This window comes from Harpegnathos saltator, unplaced genomic scaffold (genome assembly GCF_003227715.2).
Source record: "Harpegnathos saltator strain DR-91 unplaced genomic scaffold, Hsal_v8.6 scaffold275, whole genome shotgun sequence".
Taxonomy (NCBI): domain Eukaryota; kingdom Metazoa; phylum Arthropoda; class Insecta; order Hymenoptera; family Formicidae; genus Harpegnathos; species Harpegnathos saltator.
In genome coordinates, this window is record NW_020230067.1 from 723,284 (window position 1) to 738,955 (window position 15,672).

General features: G+C 49.5%; 1 protein-coding gene across 7 annotated transcripts in view; it reads left to right on the forward strand.

The window, feature by feature from the left end:
- The first annotated feature begins 4,039 nt into the window (after positions 1–4,039).
- The window catches only part of tup (LIM1_Isl and LIM2_Isl domain-containing protein tup), a 32,320-nt gene continuing 20,687 nt past the window's right edge, over positions 4,040–15,672 (forward strand). For 3 of the 7 annotated variants that reach the window (XM_011137784.3, XM_011137783.3, XM_025299413.1), the window contains exon 1: positions 4,906–6,278. In XM_011137784.3, coding sequence (XP_011136086.1) covers positions 6,164–6,278 — 115 coding nt within the window. In that variant the 5' untranslated portion in view covers positions 4,906–6,163. Of the gene's footprint in view, positions 4,358–4,629; positions 4,671–4,905; positions 6,279–15,672 lie in introns of those variants that run through there. The other 4 variants (XM_025299410.1, XM_025299411.1, XM_019840489.2 and 1 more) reach the window with 4 other exon arrangements.

Below are 15,672 nucleotides of genomic sequence, written 5' to 3' on the forward strand. Positions count from 1 at the left end.
CCGCAAGCGAACCGCGAAAGCTCTTTCCTTTTTTGCCGTGCGAATCGCAGCACGCCACTTTCGAAGCCGCTGCTCTTTTTTCGCGCAAGCTCCTCTCGCCTCGGCACGAAGAAAGGAACTTCTGCTTGAATCACGCCGTTATGCCGCTCAACACGCGAGAACAGCGCCCGCTCCGTTTGCGGCTGGGTTCGCGCTATTCAAAAGTTCCGCTCATCTCGTCACGGTGGATCGCCGCGAGCGGATCAATGTTGATCCTGCGAAAGTTAGACGACATGGGGTCCGTATTGATCGAATGAGTTCGGGAATCCGCGCAGCCCCGAGAATATCTCTATATCCGTATTTTCATCTCGCGCCGTGTTTAGCGTCAATTGTTGACCGTCGGTTGAAGTATTAATTGCAATTGTCTCATTGGCTACGGTAATGTCGATGGTCTAGCGATTATATGAAACGACAGAAAAAAAAAACGAATTTCATTTAACCATACGGTGCGGATATGTCATCCTTATCCTCTTCGGAATCAGAATGCCCGAGTCTAATGATATTAGCATACACTTTCATCGTGGTATCTTTGGCACGATCGGCCGACTTATTCGGCTAGAATGTATGAAGGTCTACCGCACGTTGACTTGCTTTATCTCGAATTGTAAATTTTTCGGCGATAATGGCGTCGATTTGTTCGTATAAGAGTTTTACCTGAGTGAAAATGATCTCGGTAACTCACCCGCAGAATGAGCCAAGGATTCGCTGAAAAACAATAATTTAAAGAAAAAAGTAGAGAAAGAAAGGGGAGTTCCTCCTCTCTCTCTCTCTCTCTCTCTCTCTCTCTCTCTCTCTCTCTCTTATTTATATTTCCCTCCTTTTCTCCGACTCAAATAGCCAAAAACCTCTAAGATGCGCTATTAAACAACATTCTATATATCCTCGCTCATTTATACTTTACATTCGAAATAATTACACATATTTTCGTCACGCGAAGGTATCGAGGAGATCGTTGCTACGAGCAACATTTAACACGCTGGGAAAATGAAGGAGTGTTTATAAACAGGCCAAATAACATCGTGCTTTTCTGGTTGCATGCGAAAAAACAACGGTCACGGTGCACGATCCGCCATTCCGCAGACGTAATCTCATCAAACAGCAATGCGCGCCGGGTGCGCGACATATCTTACAAAAATCAAATGATTTGATGAGACTTTTAAGCGGAAAGCTCATCGGTCGAATCGTAACGTCGGACGTCGGCGAGAATAAATTACCCGACCCGACAAGCGAAGGAAATATTTACTTCCGCTAGTAATCCACACCGAAAAAAAGTCAAGCAAAACACCACGAACAAGTCGAATTTTATTTCGATCTGCCGTCACGTCGCGTCGGAGATGCGATATTGGCGGACTCGGCTGACATTACAGAATTGTTCGTGCGATAATGAATGCGGTTGTTACTACGCGAAAGTGAACCAAGTGAGGAATTTGAGGAATTGAATTATAGCGGGCGAATTATAGCGGGCGAACGATGAAATTTGAAGAAGGGAATCTCCAAGAGCGCGTTTCACGTTTCACGCTTTAAATTTAATTTGCTGAGAACAATCGCTCGACAGGTTGACCAGACAGGTCTCGATCGCTCGTCGTTCTGCGCAACGACGTGCGATTGCGCCTCGATGCTCTTTGATCTTTAAGCGGTGGCGTGTACTTAACGTTTCAAAGCGCGGTGTTTTCTCAATGGCGTTTCCGCACCGCGAAACTCGGCAAACGTAGGATAAGATCGCGGTGAGAAATTTGTTCGTTGTGCCGTGGAGATGCACTTATTGCTCGTGCCGAGAGACGTCAGAGTCGAAACCGTAAATTTCACACACACAGCTGTGGACATGAGATTATATTTTCATGAAACTCTTCGTCCGGAGACGAAGGACGGACAGTCGTCGAGATTAATGGGGAGATGGCGAGATTTTCGGAGCGTAAAATCACTTCGCGTGCGCGCGTATGTCGAATTCTTTCATTTCCGATTTAGCCTCAAAGTTATCCGCTAAGTATACTTAAAAACTTAAAAACTTGCGCTTCATCTTCATTTGTCTGACGGAATGCCGGCCGCGCGCGCCAACTTCTCACTCTGCGCAACGTTTCTAACCTCTGTCGGACATTGCGCAGAAATCAACCTAATCGATAGCTCGACCAGCGACAGGCAGGAGAGTTCTGTCGCGCTACGGGAGGCGCGCTCGAATGTTCCTGCAAACCAAAGAGGTTCGCCAAGTTAGAGGCGGGAGAAGGGGGCAGGTGACGAAATGTAGCGGATACTCGCCAAAATAGCGCCGAAACGGCATTTCGAGACCTCGCCCGTTCACGAGACAGATGACAGAGAGCGACATCCAAGGGTGTCGATTAATTTTGAAAAATTGTACGTCGCGTGTAAGCGGTCGCCATTAGAGTTAGATTACCCGTGACGATCGACGTGTCTCTTTAATCATTTCAAGCGATGCCGAGCGCTCGGCGATCGCGTTACTATAATGATTTTCGTGCCAACGCACGGAAATATTTCATCGCACTGTTAACCTTGCAGCTTGCTCCTCCTGCATGCATAATGTCCTTCTATACGACATCCTTGGGATTATTTAACGCCCATATTTCATCTTGTATTGCACGACTTGTCATTCGGCTCAGGAGAGACGTGTGATCTGACGTAGTACAGAGAGAATTTGGATGCAGGATGAAGCACGAGACGCACCGAACGTCACATCCATCGCGGATGAATAAAAAGGGGGGTAAGAAGAAGAAAAAACGCGGTATTGCCCTACAAAAGACAAATATATAACCTACACAAGAGGAGTAGTTTAGTAGTTAGAAGGAGAAGAACGAGAAGACTTATGCGTCTGTAATGCGAGTAAAACTGCAAGTGAAGCTAAAATGAATAGATTAAAATATGTTAGAGGTGAGTATAAGAGAGATTAAGAGAAGCGAGTAATTTCTGCAAGAGTTAAGAGGCAAACCTAGTGAAAGCATTAATAAAACAGGACGACTGTTCTTGCAGGTTTTCAAGCAGCTTATTTTTAGTAGCATGAAGTTCGTCATTTCGTCCATTCGGCTATTCTGTTTTTCGATACATATGAGCATGTTGTTTCCTCAACCTGATTCGACGTTGTCACTGAATTGGATGAGCGAAGATCTCACAAGATATTTCTAAAGGAACACACGTCGCATTGACTGGCGTCTTGTCGGAATTCATCGTTGTCAATTTCAATTCGGATCATTATTTTGAAGTAAAGCTTTCGTTTAACGTACTCGGCGGCAAAGAATTGCCATTCATTTTGCAGGGATTCCATGCACGGGAAGTCATGAACGGTGCAGCTGCGTCGGCACGACGGCGCAACTGCGAAACAGCCGAAAAATAAACAAGGGAGGAACGCGAGGAGAGAAAGCTGAAGCGAGCTGAAGCCGGGCGAACACGAGCGTAGCGTGCTACAAGTACGACATAAGGGAGTTTTTGCAATACCATCATTCAAATACGGTAAACGTAAATCGTGAATGCTATTGGTCGCGTACATTGCGACGTTATTTCTGAGCGAATAACGTTTACGACTTATGTTTACCGTATCTGAGAGACGGTGTTGCAAAAACTCCCTATAGATACCGAACCGTTTGGTTAGCGCTCAGCCGACATCGAACAGCAAGGCAGATCATCGGAGAAAGGATGCAAGAAGAAACGAGAGAGATAGAGAGAGAAGAAAGGGAAATGAAGACCATATAGAAGCCTAAAGAATAGTACGACCAAAAAGGACGAGAGAGACAGAGAGAGAGAGAGAGAGAGAGGCAAAGGAAAAAATACGTCGATGAAGATGAGCGGACGAATACGACGACATATCGGTAGCGATAGAATAAGGGGGCCGAGAAAAAGAGAAAGAGAAACGAAACAAAGGAACAACGAAGGGCGAACCGGGAGCGTACAAAGAAGGGTAGCAGAAGAAGTTAAAGCGTAGGAGAGACACGGAGAGGCAAAGAGAGATCAAGAAATAAAGAGAGAGAGAAAGAGAGAGAGAGAGAGAGAGAGAGAGATGGATAAGAAAAAAAATAAAGAGGGAAAGCAAACGTCGGTAGGAGGAGAGAGCGTCGAGATGGAGGTGGACTCGTGGCGTCCTGCACGGCAAGGAGAAGGATGCGAGAGTCACGGAGGAGGCAGAGAGAGGACAAGCACGCGAATCGATTAGATGCGCGGTCGGCCATTTTGTTGCCGGCTCGCCGGGGTCGCGGAGGCGTGGATGCGGGACGGCGTCGACTCCACCGCGTGGACGAATCCGGTCGGGATCGCGCGCCGTTCTCTCGCGTTCGATAGGACGCACCAGCGTGGACGCCCGTACCTGGAAGGGAGAAAGGTTAGAGTCCGGGGTACGTTGGTAGTAGGGGGGGTTGCAGCCGCAGACGTCGGCATGAACAAGACAGAGAGAGAGGGGGGGAGAGAGAGAGAGAGAGAGAGAGAGAGAGAGAGAGAGAGAGAGAGAGAGAGAGAGAGAGAAAAGAGGGAACACACGAGTGAGAGAACGGATAATGGTTGAAGGGGGAGGTTGGCAGCTCGGTTAGGTTGGGTCGCGTTCTCGAGCAGACTATAGCGAGACACCTACATAACTGGCAGTCAGTGGCTCCCAGGGCCCCGCGCCGTCAGTCTCGTTGGGGTAGTTTCGTGCAACTGTGCGTCTCTCTTCCTCTCTCTCTCTCTCTCTCTCTCTCTCCTCTCTCCCTCTTTCTCTCTCTTTCTCTCTCTCTCTCTCTCCCTCTCTTTCTCTCTGTCTCTCTTTCTCTCTGTCTCTCTCTCTCTCTTTCCCTCCCTCTGTGTCTCTCTCTCTCTCTCTCTCTCTCTCTCTCTCTCTCTCTCTCTCTCTCTCTCTCTCTCTCTCTCTCTCTCTCTCTCTCTCTCTCTCTCTTCCCCTCTCTCTTTCTCTTAGTTCGGCCTCCCCTTTCTTCCTCTCTTTGCCTCTCGCTGTTACCCCCTGCCTTCCTCCTGTTCTTTCGCGGTCTCTCTACCTTCCTCGACGTCTCGTCCGCCTTCGCCTGCCACAATGATTGTTTCTTTTGCTCACGCTCGCCATTGTCCGCCTTTTTCGTTCCACTACGTTCGTACATCGCAGCTCTCGATAATGGAGAATTCGTCTTTGCTTTCACCGTCGCCACCGCTTCTTCTCACCGCGCGTTAATAGTGAGTGATAAGAACATAATCGCGCCGTCGTGTCAAGTGCCGCGACGTGTCGCACCCGCGAATCGGTCTGTGCCCTCCGCCGGTAGACCCCAGAGGTTAGGGCGGCAGTCGATGACTCGGGAGCACCCGTTTCGCTGGTAAGGGTGAGGAAATCGGCCACAAGGATCGCGATATCCGTTAAATGTCTGATACGTGCCACGTTGGTCGCATCTCGGTTGCTTAGTGACCGAAATTCGCGACGTGCCGCTTGCGAAACTTGCAGGGTGAGTTGACATGCAGCAAGGATGGTATCACGAAAGAGTGGAGTAATCCAGAAAAGACTTCACGGGAGCGAAGTGAAAGAATGAGAGACGGTTGGAGCTACGACACCGTTACAGCAACGCCAAAGTACCGGACGAACTAAGCGAATCTCCAGGCGAGGCTAGAGATTGTCGAAATACCAAGTGAATCGAGAAATTGTGCAAGTACCGGTTGTCCTGAACAAACCTCGAAGAGTCGACATACCGGGGCACGAATAACGCATCAGGTTGGATATTTGAAGCTGCGTGTAAAATCAGTCGTGAATCGACGAATGCCCGAAGCGATTCGGCTTCTTTTCACCTTCTGCCTCGAGAGACCTCAAGTTTCGACGAGGCTATAATGTGAATCCTGACACGAGTATCGACATCAAACGTTTGACCGGCCGAGGGGTGCTTCGAGACGTTCTCCAACGTCCCTTAATCGTATAAGGATATACTGTAGTTCTTGTGCTGGGAAATCTTGACAAGACGAGGGGGAAAGCGGTCGTCCGTGTTTGTCGCGGATCTTGACCGCCGGTGGTGATATCTCGGCATACTCGCGGAAGGGTAGACGTTCGCGAGCGCCGTTGAAGTTTCGCGAATTGAGGGGTACGGCCGGTGGTCGGTACGAAAGCTTCAAGATTGCTCGAAAACCGTCGCGCGAGGTGCGCAGGAGTGGAGGAGCTGCGGAAATAGGGGGTGCCGGCGTAATGCAGCGGGTGGGCGCAGCCGGGGGGCCCGGGCCCATCGGCTTCCAGGGCCCTCCAAGATCATTGAAGATCTCGCCGGTGAATATACAGGACGAGCCCAGCGATCCTACGCAGAGTGAGTACCCATTAGAGACGAGAACGCACCCTCAGAGGTCTGTTTCCTTTTAGCTGAACTATGTTGCACTTTTCACCGTTAGAGCGAAACAAGTGTATAAACGTCGAGAGGACAAGGAACGAGAAAACTTTCAGCGCAGCATTAGTTCAGGTAAAAAGAGAAAAAGGTCAGTCTGTTTTGACCCGATGATGAGGTCTAACCTTTTCTGCTAAATTGGGTTGCATTTCTTGCCTTTAGAGCGAAACAGCGCCACATAGCGCGTTGAAGAGAAAAGGGACGAGGTTGCTCCTTTGCAGCATTGGTTTAGCTAAAAAGAACAGACCTTAATCTAAGTGGAACGAAAATATTTGTCATCTGAGTCATTGCCGTCACTTAAACACGCTATTCTTCTTGGGATTTACGCGTATATCTTACAAAATACTTCGTCTAATCTTTCCGTGATTCTGTCGTGATATTATAAATGTAATAAATATTACGTCGATCTTGATGTAGGCAGAAAGCACAATTGACAGTATTGATTTACGGATTTATCTGATCTTTCCACGCGAAAGACCGACAAAGTAGCCGAGCAGTACGAATACTCCGCGACGTAATGACGTTATACTACACCGTAAATGGCGTTGTAATTACCGGAAAGCTTTCATACACGTATAGTTGATAAGTAAGAATGCATAAAGCATTCTTGTCGTGCGATAAACTGATAATTTACACTGTAAACTGGAATAAAAAATAACTCTGAGTGTTGTGTTTGATGCGTGTGTGTGTGTGTGTGTGTGTGTGTGTGTGTGTATATGTATTGCGTATATCGTTTTCAACTGTTGCAACAATTGCTCTAGCATACAATTTACAGTGCGAAAAACGCACTTATAGTGAATAGACGCACTGAAAAAAATATCCGCGACATCCGACTCTTAATTTCTTTATCCAGTCAAATATCCGATTAAATACATTAGGAAATAAACGTTGAAAATAGCCGTTTTGATACGTAACAATATAAAGAGAATACACTGCAAACCCGAGTGTGTTATTTTAACGCGTATAAGCCGAAGCTTCCTTTACGCGTATCTTGTCGTCTTAAATCACATCGTTTAGCGCGTTTAAACGCGTCAAGTGATATCGAAATGCATCAAATGACGTGATTTCAGACGACAAGAAACGCGTGAAGAAAGCCTCAGCTTATATGTGTGTCAAAGTAACACACTCGGGTTTGCAGCGTAGTCGCGTCTACGGAGAAAATACGGAGAGGAAGATGTTTCGTTGAATAAAGCAATTTTCTGGTGAGGTACGAACGATTCGGGAATTCCGATTGCAGTTATCAGAATTCAGTCTAAATGATCAAGATTTTTCATTAACTTCAATAGAGAATTCTGATATTTTCAGTGGGAATTGCCGAGGCATCCGCACATTTCATCAGAAAATCCCTCCGTGTGTAAGAAAACGATCGCTTTCTCGTTGGACGCATCCCGACGTGGGTGCGCATCGTATCCCTCACGATCGCAGACGCGGTCTGCACGAGTCTTTTCCGCGTGCTGCCGGGCGTGCTCATGTTCTCGTTTATTATTAACTCGAGTTATCGCATTTTCATAATCAAATGCATAGAATATTTAACGACGCGAAACGATTCGCCGATGATTTTCTGTAATTAAATGTTGTAGTATTACGTTGTATAACACGTGTTTTTCGCGCGCGCGCGTGGGCACGAGGACGAGATCGCAATTATCGTGGGACAACATTAATATCTGCCGTATTTATCTCTCATAACACACATTGCGACGCTATATTTTATTCGCGAATAAAAATGGCGAATGCCTGAGTTCGCACCGCCGCGACGCGGCGCGGTGCGCGTCACGGTGGGATCTCGCGGTCTTTAATTTATGCTCGCGATTAATTTGATAATGTGCAATAAAATGAATGAATAATTAAAGTCGACGATTGCGAGAAGCAAGCCCAACGTGCCGGGGTACGACGGATAATTAAATTAACGCTGGAATTGGAAGTTGGCGTCTGCGACTTCGCACGATAAAGTATCTGCGGGAATTGAAATCGATGTAATTTTCGGCGAATTCAGGATCGTCTGGGAATAACGATGATGACAAACGTGCAAAAAGCGTACTTGCGACTTGTGACTGTTCGGTTGCCATTTTGACGAGCAAACGTCTCGAGAGCAAACGTCGGTCGAGGTGTTTAATGCGCGAAAGCGGCAAGTTCGCGACAATTTAAGCAGGTCTGGCTAGAATAAAATAGATTCGAAATTTTTTAGCACACCCTGGCATTTCGCCAGTGCGAATATTCGGCCGTTCTGGAGCATTCTGCGATGAGATCTCGCGCGGTCGCGCGGCAAAAAATGTGTAATCTTGCGTCGCGTAATCTCAGTTGCGATTATCACAATCGGACAACTGTACTCGATACCACAGTATCTAAAGCGCTCCTCGAGACGCGATCTCTTTGATTTGCGCGGAATTCTATGAATTTAATTCATTTGTTGCCATCTAATCGCGGAACATGGTCTTTGCGCGATCCGCCACGCGCGTGATCAGAAATAGACTCGGCCGGTTTTGCACCACATGCGCTCTCAGGCGCCGTAATAAGCAGCGCGAGCTCCGCCACTCTCGACAGTTCAAACACACAAGAAAGCAGTTAGTAAAGCCTTCTTTAAAGAATCAGGTAGCTTTCTCACCAAATGCACAATTAATCGTAAGCGTGCGTATAGATGGCGAGTATACAAATGACTTCAGGAGGGGAAACTCTCCTTTAAATTCGTCCGATTTGTGCGATCCGTCGAATTCTGGCATTCGACTTCGCTGTCACACAGTCACATCACAAAGTCGCCCAATGCGCGGCGAATACGAACGACGACGACGACGACGACGACGACGACGACGACGACGACGACGACGACGACGACTCGACTCGCAATTTCTCGGTTCGAAGGAAGAAAACCGCGACGCACCCCCGGCCGGTCGGTGAGTCGCGAGACTCACGGCCGGCCGTCGAAATTGAACCGTATCGGCGGCCCGTACGAGTGAAATATCAATTGATCCACGTCGACCGTTGCGGTTGTAACGCAATTTTCTCACGACACGGAGACACACGCGTGACGCGGTACGCTCGCGACAACTATCCTCTTATGGTAACTCCCTTCATGTGGCTGCGTCGCAAATTACGCCGCAGCGTAATTTGCAACTTTGTCCTCTATTTACGAGCACCGTATCGATATGCGTAATGACCTCGGGGAGGAGGAGCTCGCTCGCTCGCTCGCTCGCTCTCGCAGCCCGACGAAAAAAATTCAAACGCGAACGCGCGTTAGCAGAATGTCGCGGTGGCGCGACGCAAAAATGTCGACCCTCTCTTTTTTCCCCCCCCCCTTCGCGTCGCGTCGCATCGCGTCCCGCCTGGTCGAAATACAGTTTACGTCGCTTTTAATTAACGGCTCATACATTTGCATGATTAGACCCTGAAACAGAGTTACGCGCGGTATCGACATTCCGTGCATCGGGAACGACCGGGACATTAACGCCGGGATTCCACGCTCGGCCGCTCACCGACGCATATACCGTCCGTCTCGACGTCAGTGTTAAATATTTAAATATTTGTTTTTTGCCCTCGTCCTCCGTCCTCTAACCGGTATCAAGCGAGCGCGAACGTGCGCGTCGCTTCGCACGCCGCTCTGGCTCTCCCAGTCGTGTTGTAAGTCACACGGTCGCGTCTAATTAGAGCGAATATGCGCGATGTAATTAGCGCGATGGCACACGCCGACGCTTTGTTTACCCGGCTATTTCTCCGTGCGAAGCGTGATGTCGCGAAACAATAAACGGCCGGAAAGACACGACCGGCGGCCAGACTCGCAAAGATGCAGTGTTGACGTTGACAAGTGGTCCGCCAGCGGAAGCTAATGTGACGATATTCCGAGACGCGATCGCGAGGGATCGGGAGGAGAGACGCGTGAACGTGCTGATAAAGTTGGAGCTCCGGCTCCTGATGCATTCGACATCCGGCCGATGAAGTGCAGCGAGCTCTCACGCCGCTCTCACGGAGACACGACCGACACTTCGCGAAAACTGACGGAAAACTGACCAACGCACTTCGTGGTCCTTGCGGGGATTCGGGGCGCCACGTAGGCGCTTGCAGGATATTTCTTACATGTTTCGACTCGCCGAAATGTTGCTGGTATAACATGAAGAAGCATTTGTCCCTCCTTACCTTGGGATTTATATTTCTCTCTTAGCTCAACGATGTTGCTGCGTGGTCGGCTTCGACGGAGCCGCAACGTGCGACACAGAACTGTTCTCTGCGTTGACCCGACCTACACCTAGAACTATCGGCAGACCGTAGAACGACGAGAGTGTTGGTCCGCAATTCCGCATAGGTCGAATAGCGATTCCTTCGGTCGTAAACAGGCGGAAGGAATTAATTCGCGAGGAGTTTGAGCGAGCTTTCGGGCGACCGAGAGAGAACCAGTTTTCAACCAAACTGCCAAAGTGACAGTCTCTTCTCGTCGGCGTGGCGGTGTGCGCGCATAATCGATATTAAATTTCCGAAGATAAGGCGATCTGCGCTAATTTTCAATCCGCCCCCCCCCCGCCCCCTCCCTCCCTCTGGACCCCTAATCCCAATTGTTCGGTCCGACGCTTATACTGACGGACGATTTATTTCGTCCGCGTGAGAGGAGAGACGCGTGTACGCGTAAGAAGCGGGGAGCGAACGGTTTCGGCGGGATATCATCAGCCGATTAGAGTGCAGATGTTCTCATACGGAGATTACGAGCGCAGCTTCCACCCTCCGCGGTGCCGCCATGCGGGGGTTAGACCGGCCATGCAGGGCGGCGGAGAGTGGATATAACGTCATAGGGTAGGCTTGATTGAATTATCATGAGTGTTTGCGGAACGGCGGCCTGCAATTGAATTAGACGCGGGGCCTCTTTTCTATCGGAGCGCGTGGACATCTATCAGTGTCTCGACGGGAATCCGCTCTTTCTCTCTTTCTTTACTTTCCTCTCATTTCTCTCTGTCTCTGCCTTTCGCCCTCTATCCGCCCCCCGCCCCCCCCCCCCACCTCTTATGTCGCGATGTGAGGCTGCGACGATTCCTCCTTATGTGTTTCCATTCGTCGTGTACAGAGATAATACTTTCAGACGAGTCTTTACGCACTCGCTATTGCACCGCGATCGCCCATCTCTCTCTTTAACGACGAGTACGAGACGACGATGACGCGTCGATGACGACGAGTTGTCCAGGAGATATACCGATACACGGAGAGGCTCTCTTTCCTTTCTCTTTCGGTGTTGTAGAACGACAGTGATAATCACTCGGCAAACAGAATTATCTGTGATATTCCTCGTGACATACGTCACAACCAGATGAAAAATCAATGCTTTGCAGGGATCAAAGGCGTGCCGCCTGACGTGAGAAGAAGGGCATACCGCGAACGCATCGGACGCAACGTTCGATAACGTTCGCGACTTATCGCGCGATCGATTGATTAAGCTAGTTGCTGACGCGCGATAAGGATCTCCGTCGCGCGTGATCGTCGCGCGACGACTTGTCGAAAGTCCGCGAGCGGAAATTCGAGCTGGGAGATCCTCTAAATTCGTCCACGGCAACGAATCGCGTTGGAAGTCGCGTATCCTATTGTCTCACAGCCGCGACATCGGCAACGGCGGAGAAATCTCGCTGGTGATCAAGTTACAATTAAACGAGCCGAAGTTCAACGCGATCAAACTGCCGGATTGTTTCATCTGTTACGAGCTTATCCGGCCGAGAGACTCCGACTGACCTCAAACTGGATATCGCCGAATTGTCAGAGTTACGAATTATCATTCGTAACACGAGCGACTCGACACGACCGTGTTGCGTTTACCGTACCCCCCCGAGACACGTCATTGCACTCAAGCGAATTAGAGGCAAACGCGAGCCAGTCGAACAGCCGGCTGGTGTGATGCGGCCGTCCGGGACGTCCCTTTCTTTCTTTCTTCCGCGCGCTCATCACATTCGGAGCGCGCTCTCGACACGGACCGAAATGTCTTTCTTTGTCGCTCCGCTCAGAAATGCCGGGAGATTTTTCGCCGGTTGTCCGCCGGCGTCACGTTAAGAGACGCTTGTGTTCAACTCGTGTCTGCCGTTCCGGCGCTGCCTTGAGCCGAACCTCGCGATCATCAATCAATAGATCCGCTCTTCTTTTCTCTCTTCTTCAGGAATGAATTGATCGGAAAAGAAATTATTTATTATTACAGTCACACAGACACGTGACATTGATCAATCGCGCAACGGGATTCCTCTTTCTCTTGCGGAACTTTGTGCCGAACGTTTATTCATAACAACGTTGTATATAATATCTTGTCGAAAACGACCGGATGATCAGAGCAGAAAAATTTAACGTGTCCAAAGGATCCGCACACCGATGTGATATGAGCATCCCCGAAGGAGAAGTCAAGTCTTACATACAGTCTCATTGCGGCGCATTTAGTCCCCGCCATAAGTCCACATTTTGCGATTGTCGATTGTCTCGGAAACGTCTCTGCTAGGTGATGAGAAGAGACTAGATAACGGAATCGCTCGGAAACAGATCAGACCTCTTCCTATCGCCAGGGACATCGCGGCCACGCTCGCGCGTGCGGTCGAATAGCTTTCGCAAAATTATTGTGGAGAATCGGCGGAGGACACGTTGACGAGGAGCCGCTCCGACGCGACGCGACGCGACGCGACGCGACGCGGAGATGTCGCGATTGCGTCGGCCGTGGCTCACGGCTTGCGTCCGCAGGCCGCTTGGTCATTGTTCTCGCCTCGAGAAAGTCCAGAAGGCCCGAGCCGGAGCCGAGCTCATCGGGGCTGGCCGGCGGCGCCCGGCCACCAGACCTGCCGAGTCTCCGGTTTACAACACGGGGATCGGCGACGACGCGCGGGGACCTGTGCTTCCCGTCATTAGACCCGTCTAACGAGAAGGACCGTTGCCGCCGTGGTTCGAGAGAGGGCTTATCGTAACGGGCCGCTTATAAAGAAGCGTAATCGCTGTTCGGCCACGAACAAGCTACGCCCGCCGTTCCCCCTCCTCCCGCTTATCACCGTCGCCGATCTCGTCGGCGGGACGATTTTCCGCCGGAGAAATTTGCGAGGCTCGTCAGTTGGCCCGACGACGCTCGTCGTAAGGATGGCCTGCGGACGCAACAGGCTCGGGGCTCGTCTAGGTCTCAATCGTCGGGGTCTGCGCGCTCCTGAAAACTCGACTCCCTCCGAGAGGCCTCGAACTGTCTCTGTCACGTTGGGCTTGCGAAACGGTATTTCGATGATGTCGGGAATATCAGGAGTGGAAAGTACGCGAGTAACACGTTTGTTGTTTCTTTTACCGTCGTGCCGACGGCGTGGAAACGTGGATCATTCGTTATTGGGGGTACGAGTGGCGGGCGCATTTGAGTTCAACAGGTCGATGAATTATCGACGATAAAAAGCGTCCAAGCGTAGAAGAGATGATGTTCTTTTTATTGTTACATAATATATGTAGTACATCTTGTACATCTTTACATACATTATTGTCGCGTCATCACCGTTATTGTCATCGTTAATTTGAATATCATGGGAATTCTATATTCGCGATATTTTTCTACATTCTTTAGTATAGCTATAGATGCCACTCGACCGATCGAATTAAAGAAGTTTGTCTTCAAGGAGCTATTTCAGTTTCTAAATTTCAAACAAGTGTATGTGCGTGTATTTTGCATATGTGTATCGTATTTATACACAACCGATATCATTTCGTCCAATCGCCGCGCCGAGCTAGCTCGACTAAAACTTTGGGCGAAAACACGATCGCGATAATACTTATTCCGTTATACGGTCCGCAGCCGCTAAGTAATTACTCGGCAATCGCAAAAGATTCATTAAAACGGCAGTTTTGCTACGACTTACCCGAGTTTTTAAAGTGGCGTGACAGTTGGAATGACAGTCGTACCACGAGCGTGTTATCTCAACTCGCATAAAGTAATTTGATTAATTTCCTTTTTCGCTCGTTTTTCCGCAAAAAACGTGCTCGCATGCGATTTGAAACGGGTCTCCGTCTTTCTTATGCACGTGATCGCTAATCCATTGAAGCGTAAATTTATTTTCCACAGCCGCAGCGCGATTCCTGCCTTTCTCGTTACGTCTTTACGATATCGCTGATATAACAGTTAATCGTCGCGATACTTTTCACCCATAAGCCGTCGCAATGTATCTCGCAGACACATTGATTTTCCCATTGTTTTTCTCTGCTTGTTGAAACAGTTTTCCACTCATCAGCTTGGCTAACAGACCAGAGGTGTACTAAATTATATAGAACTATAAAAGTATACAAAACATATAAAAATCACAGTGGAGTGTATAAATTGACAGTATTAGTATGTGTAAAAAAAGTGTTAGGATGAATGAAAATCCTTGAGGCTATACAACGGCGATAGATTGCGGCCTGAACGTGCATTTATTGAATATTACGATTAACGGAAACAATTAACGGAAACGGTTAAATAATTCGAGATTGACGCGTACGCTACATACATCACAACAACATATAAAATCAACATCTCCCTCGCGTCTCTTTCGCCTGATTTTCCATTCCTATTCCAACCCCGTCCCCCTCCCCGCTCGTTTCTCTTAGTACATTGAGAACTCGAGAAACACTTTCGTTGGAGACTCGGGCGTCCGTCGGTCACGTGAAAATTCCGATAGCGAAATGCCAAAATGATACATCAAGGGCTCGAAGGCAAGAGGGTGAGGGCTTTACCGCGAGGCGAAATCGGTCGCGAGCGCGTCACGAGGCCCAAGTGAGAATCGTCGTCGGCGAGCGGTGTCCGCTCGTCCAGTTCCTCCCGCTGCATCCACCGCAGGGTGGATCCGGAACAGAGCGAGCGAGCGAGCGGGGTGAGGTGCGTGCGAGCGACTTGGAGTCGCACGAATTAGAACCTGCTCGGACGGCGACGCCAGGGCGCCGAGTGGACGGGCAGGAATGCCGGCCGGACTGATAAAAGCCACGGCCAACACCTACATAAATTTCAACAGGGGATATCTAAGGACTGCCTTTCGTTCATTTAAACGTACATCCTAAATTTAGTGTCGACCGCGCGGTGCCCGCGTATCGGCGAAGCGGCGCCGAGAGAGAGAGAGAGCCCAGAGAGAGAGAGAGAGAGAGAGAGAGAGAGAGAGAGAGAGAAAGAGGGAGAGAGAGAGAGAGAGAGAGAGAGAGAGAGCCCAGAGAGACGCGCAGTGCAGAGCGCGGCCAGCCGTCCCGACGCTTGTCATCTCTCACGAACACGGCTGATGATGCGCTCACGGGGTTCCGTGCGACCCTCGTCGTCGTGGTCGTGCTCGTCGTTGTTGAGAAAGACCATCGGACGCGATGATACCGGGTGATCGATGATGTCTATCGACGT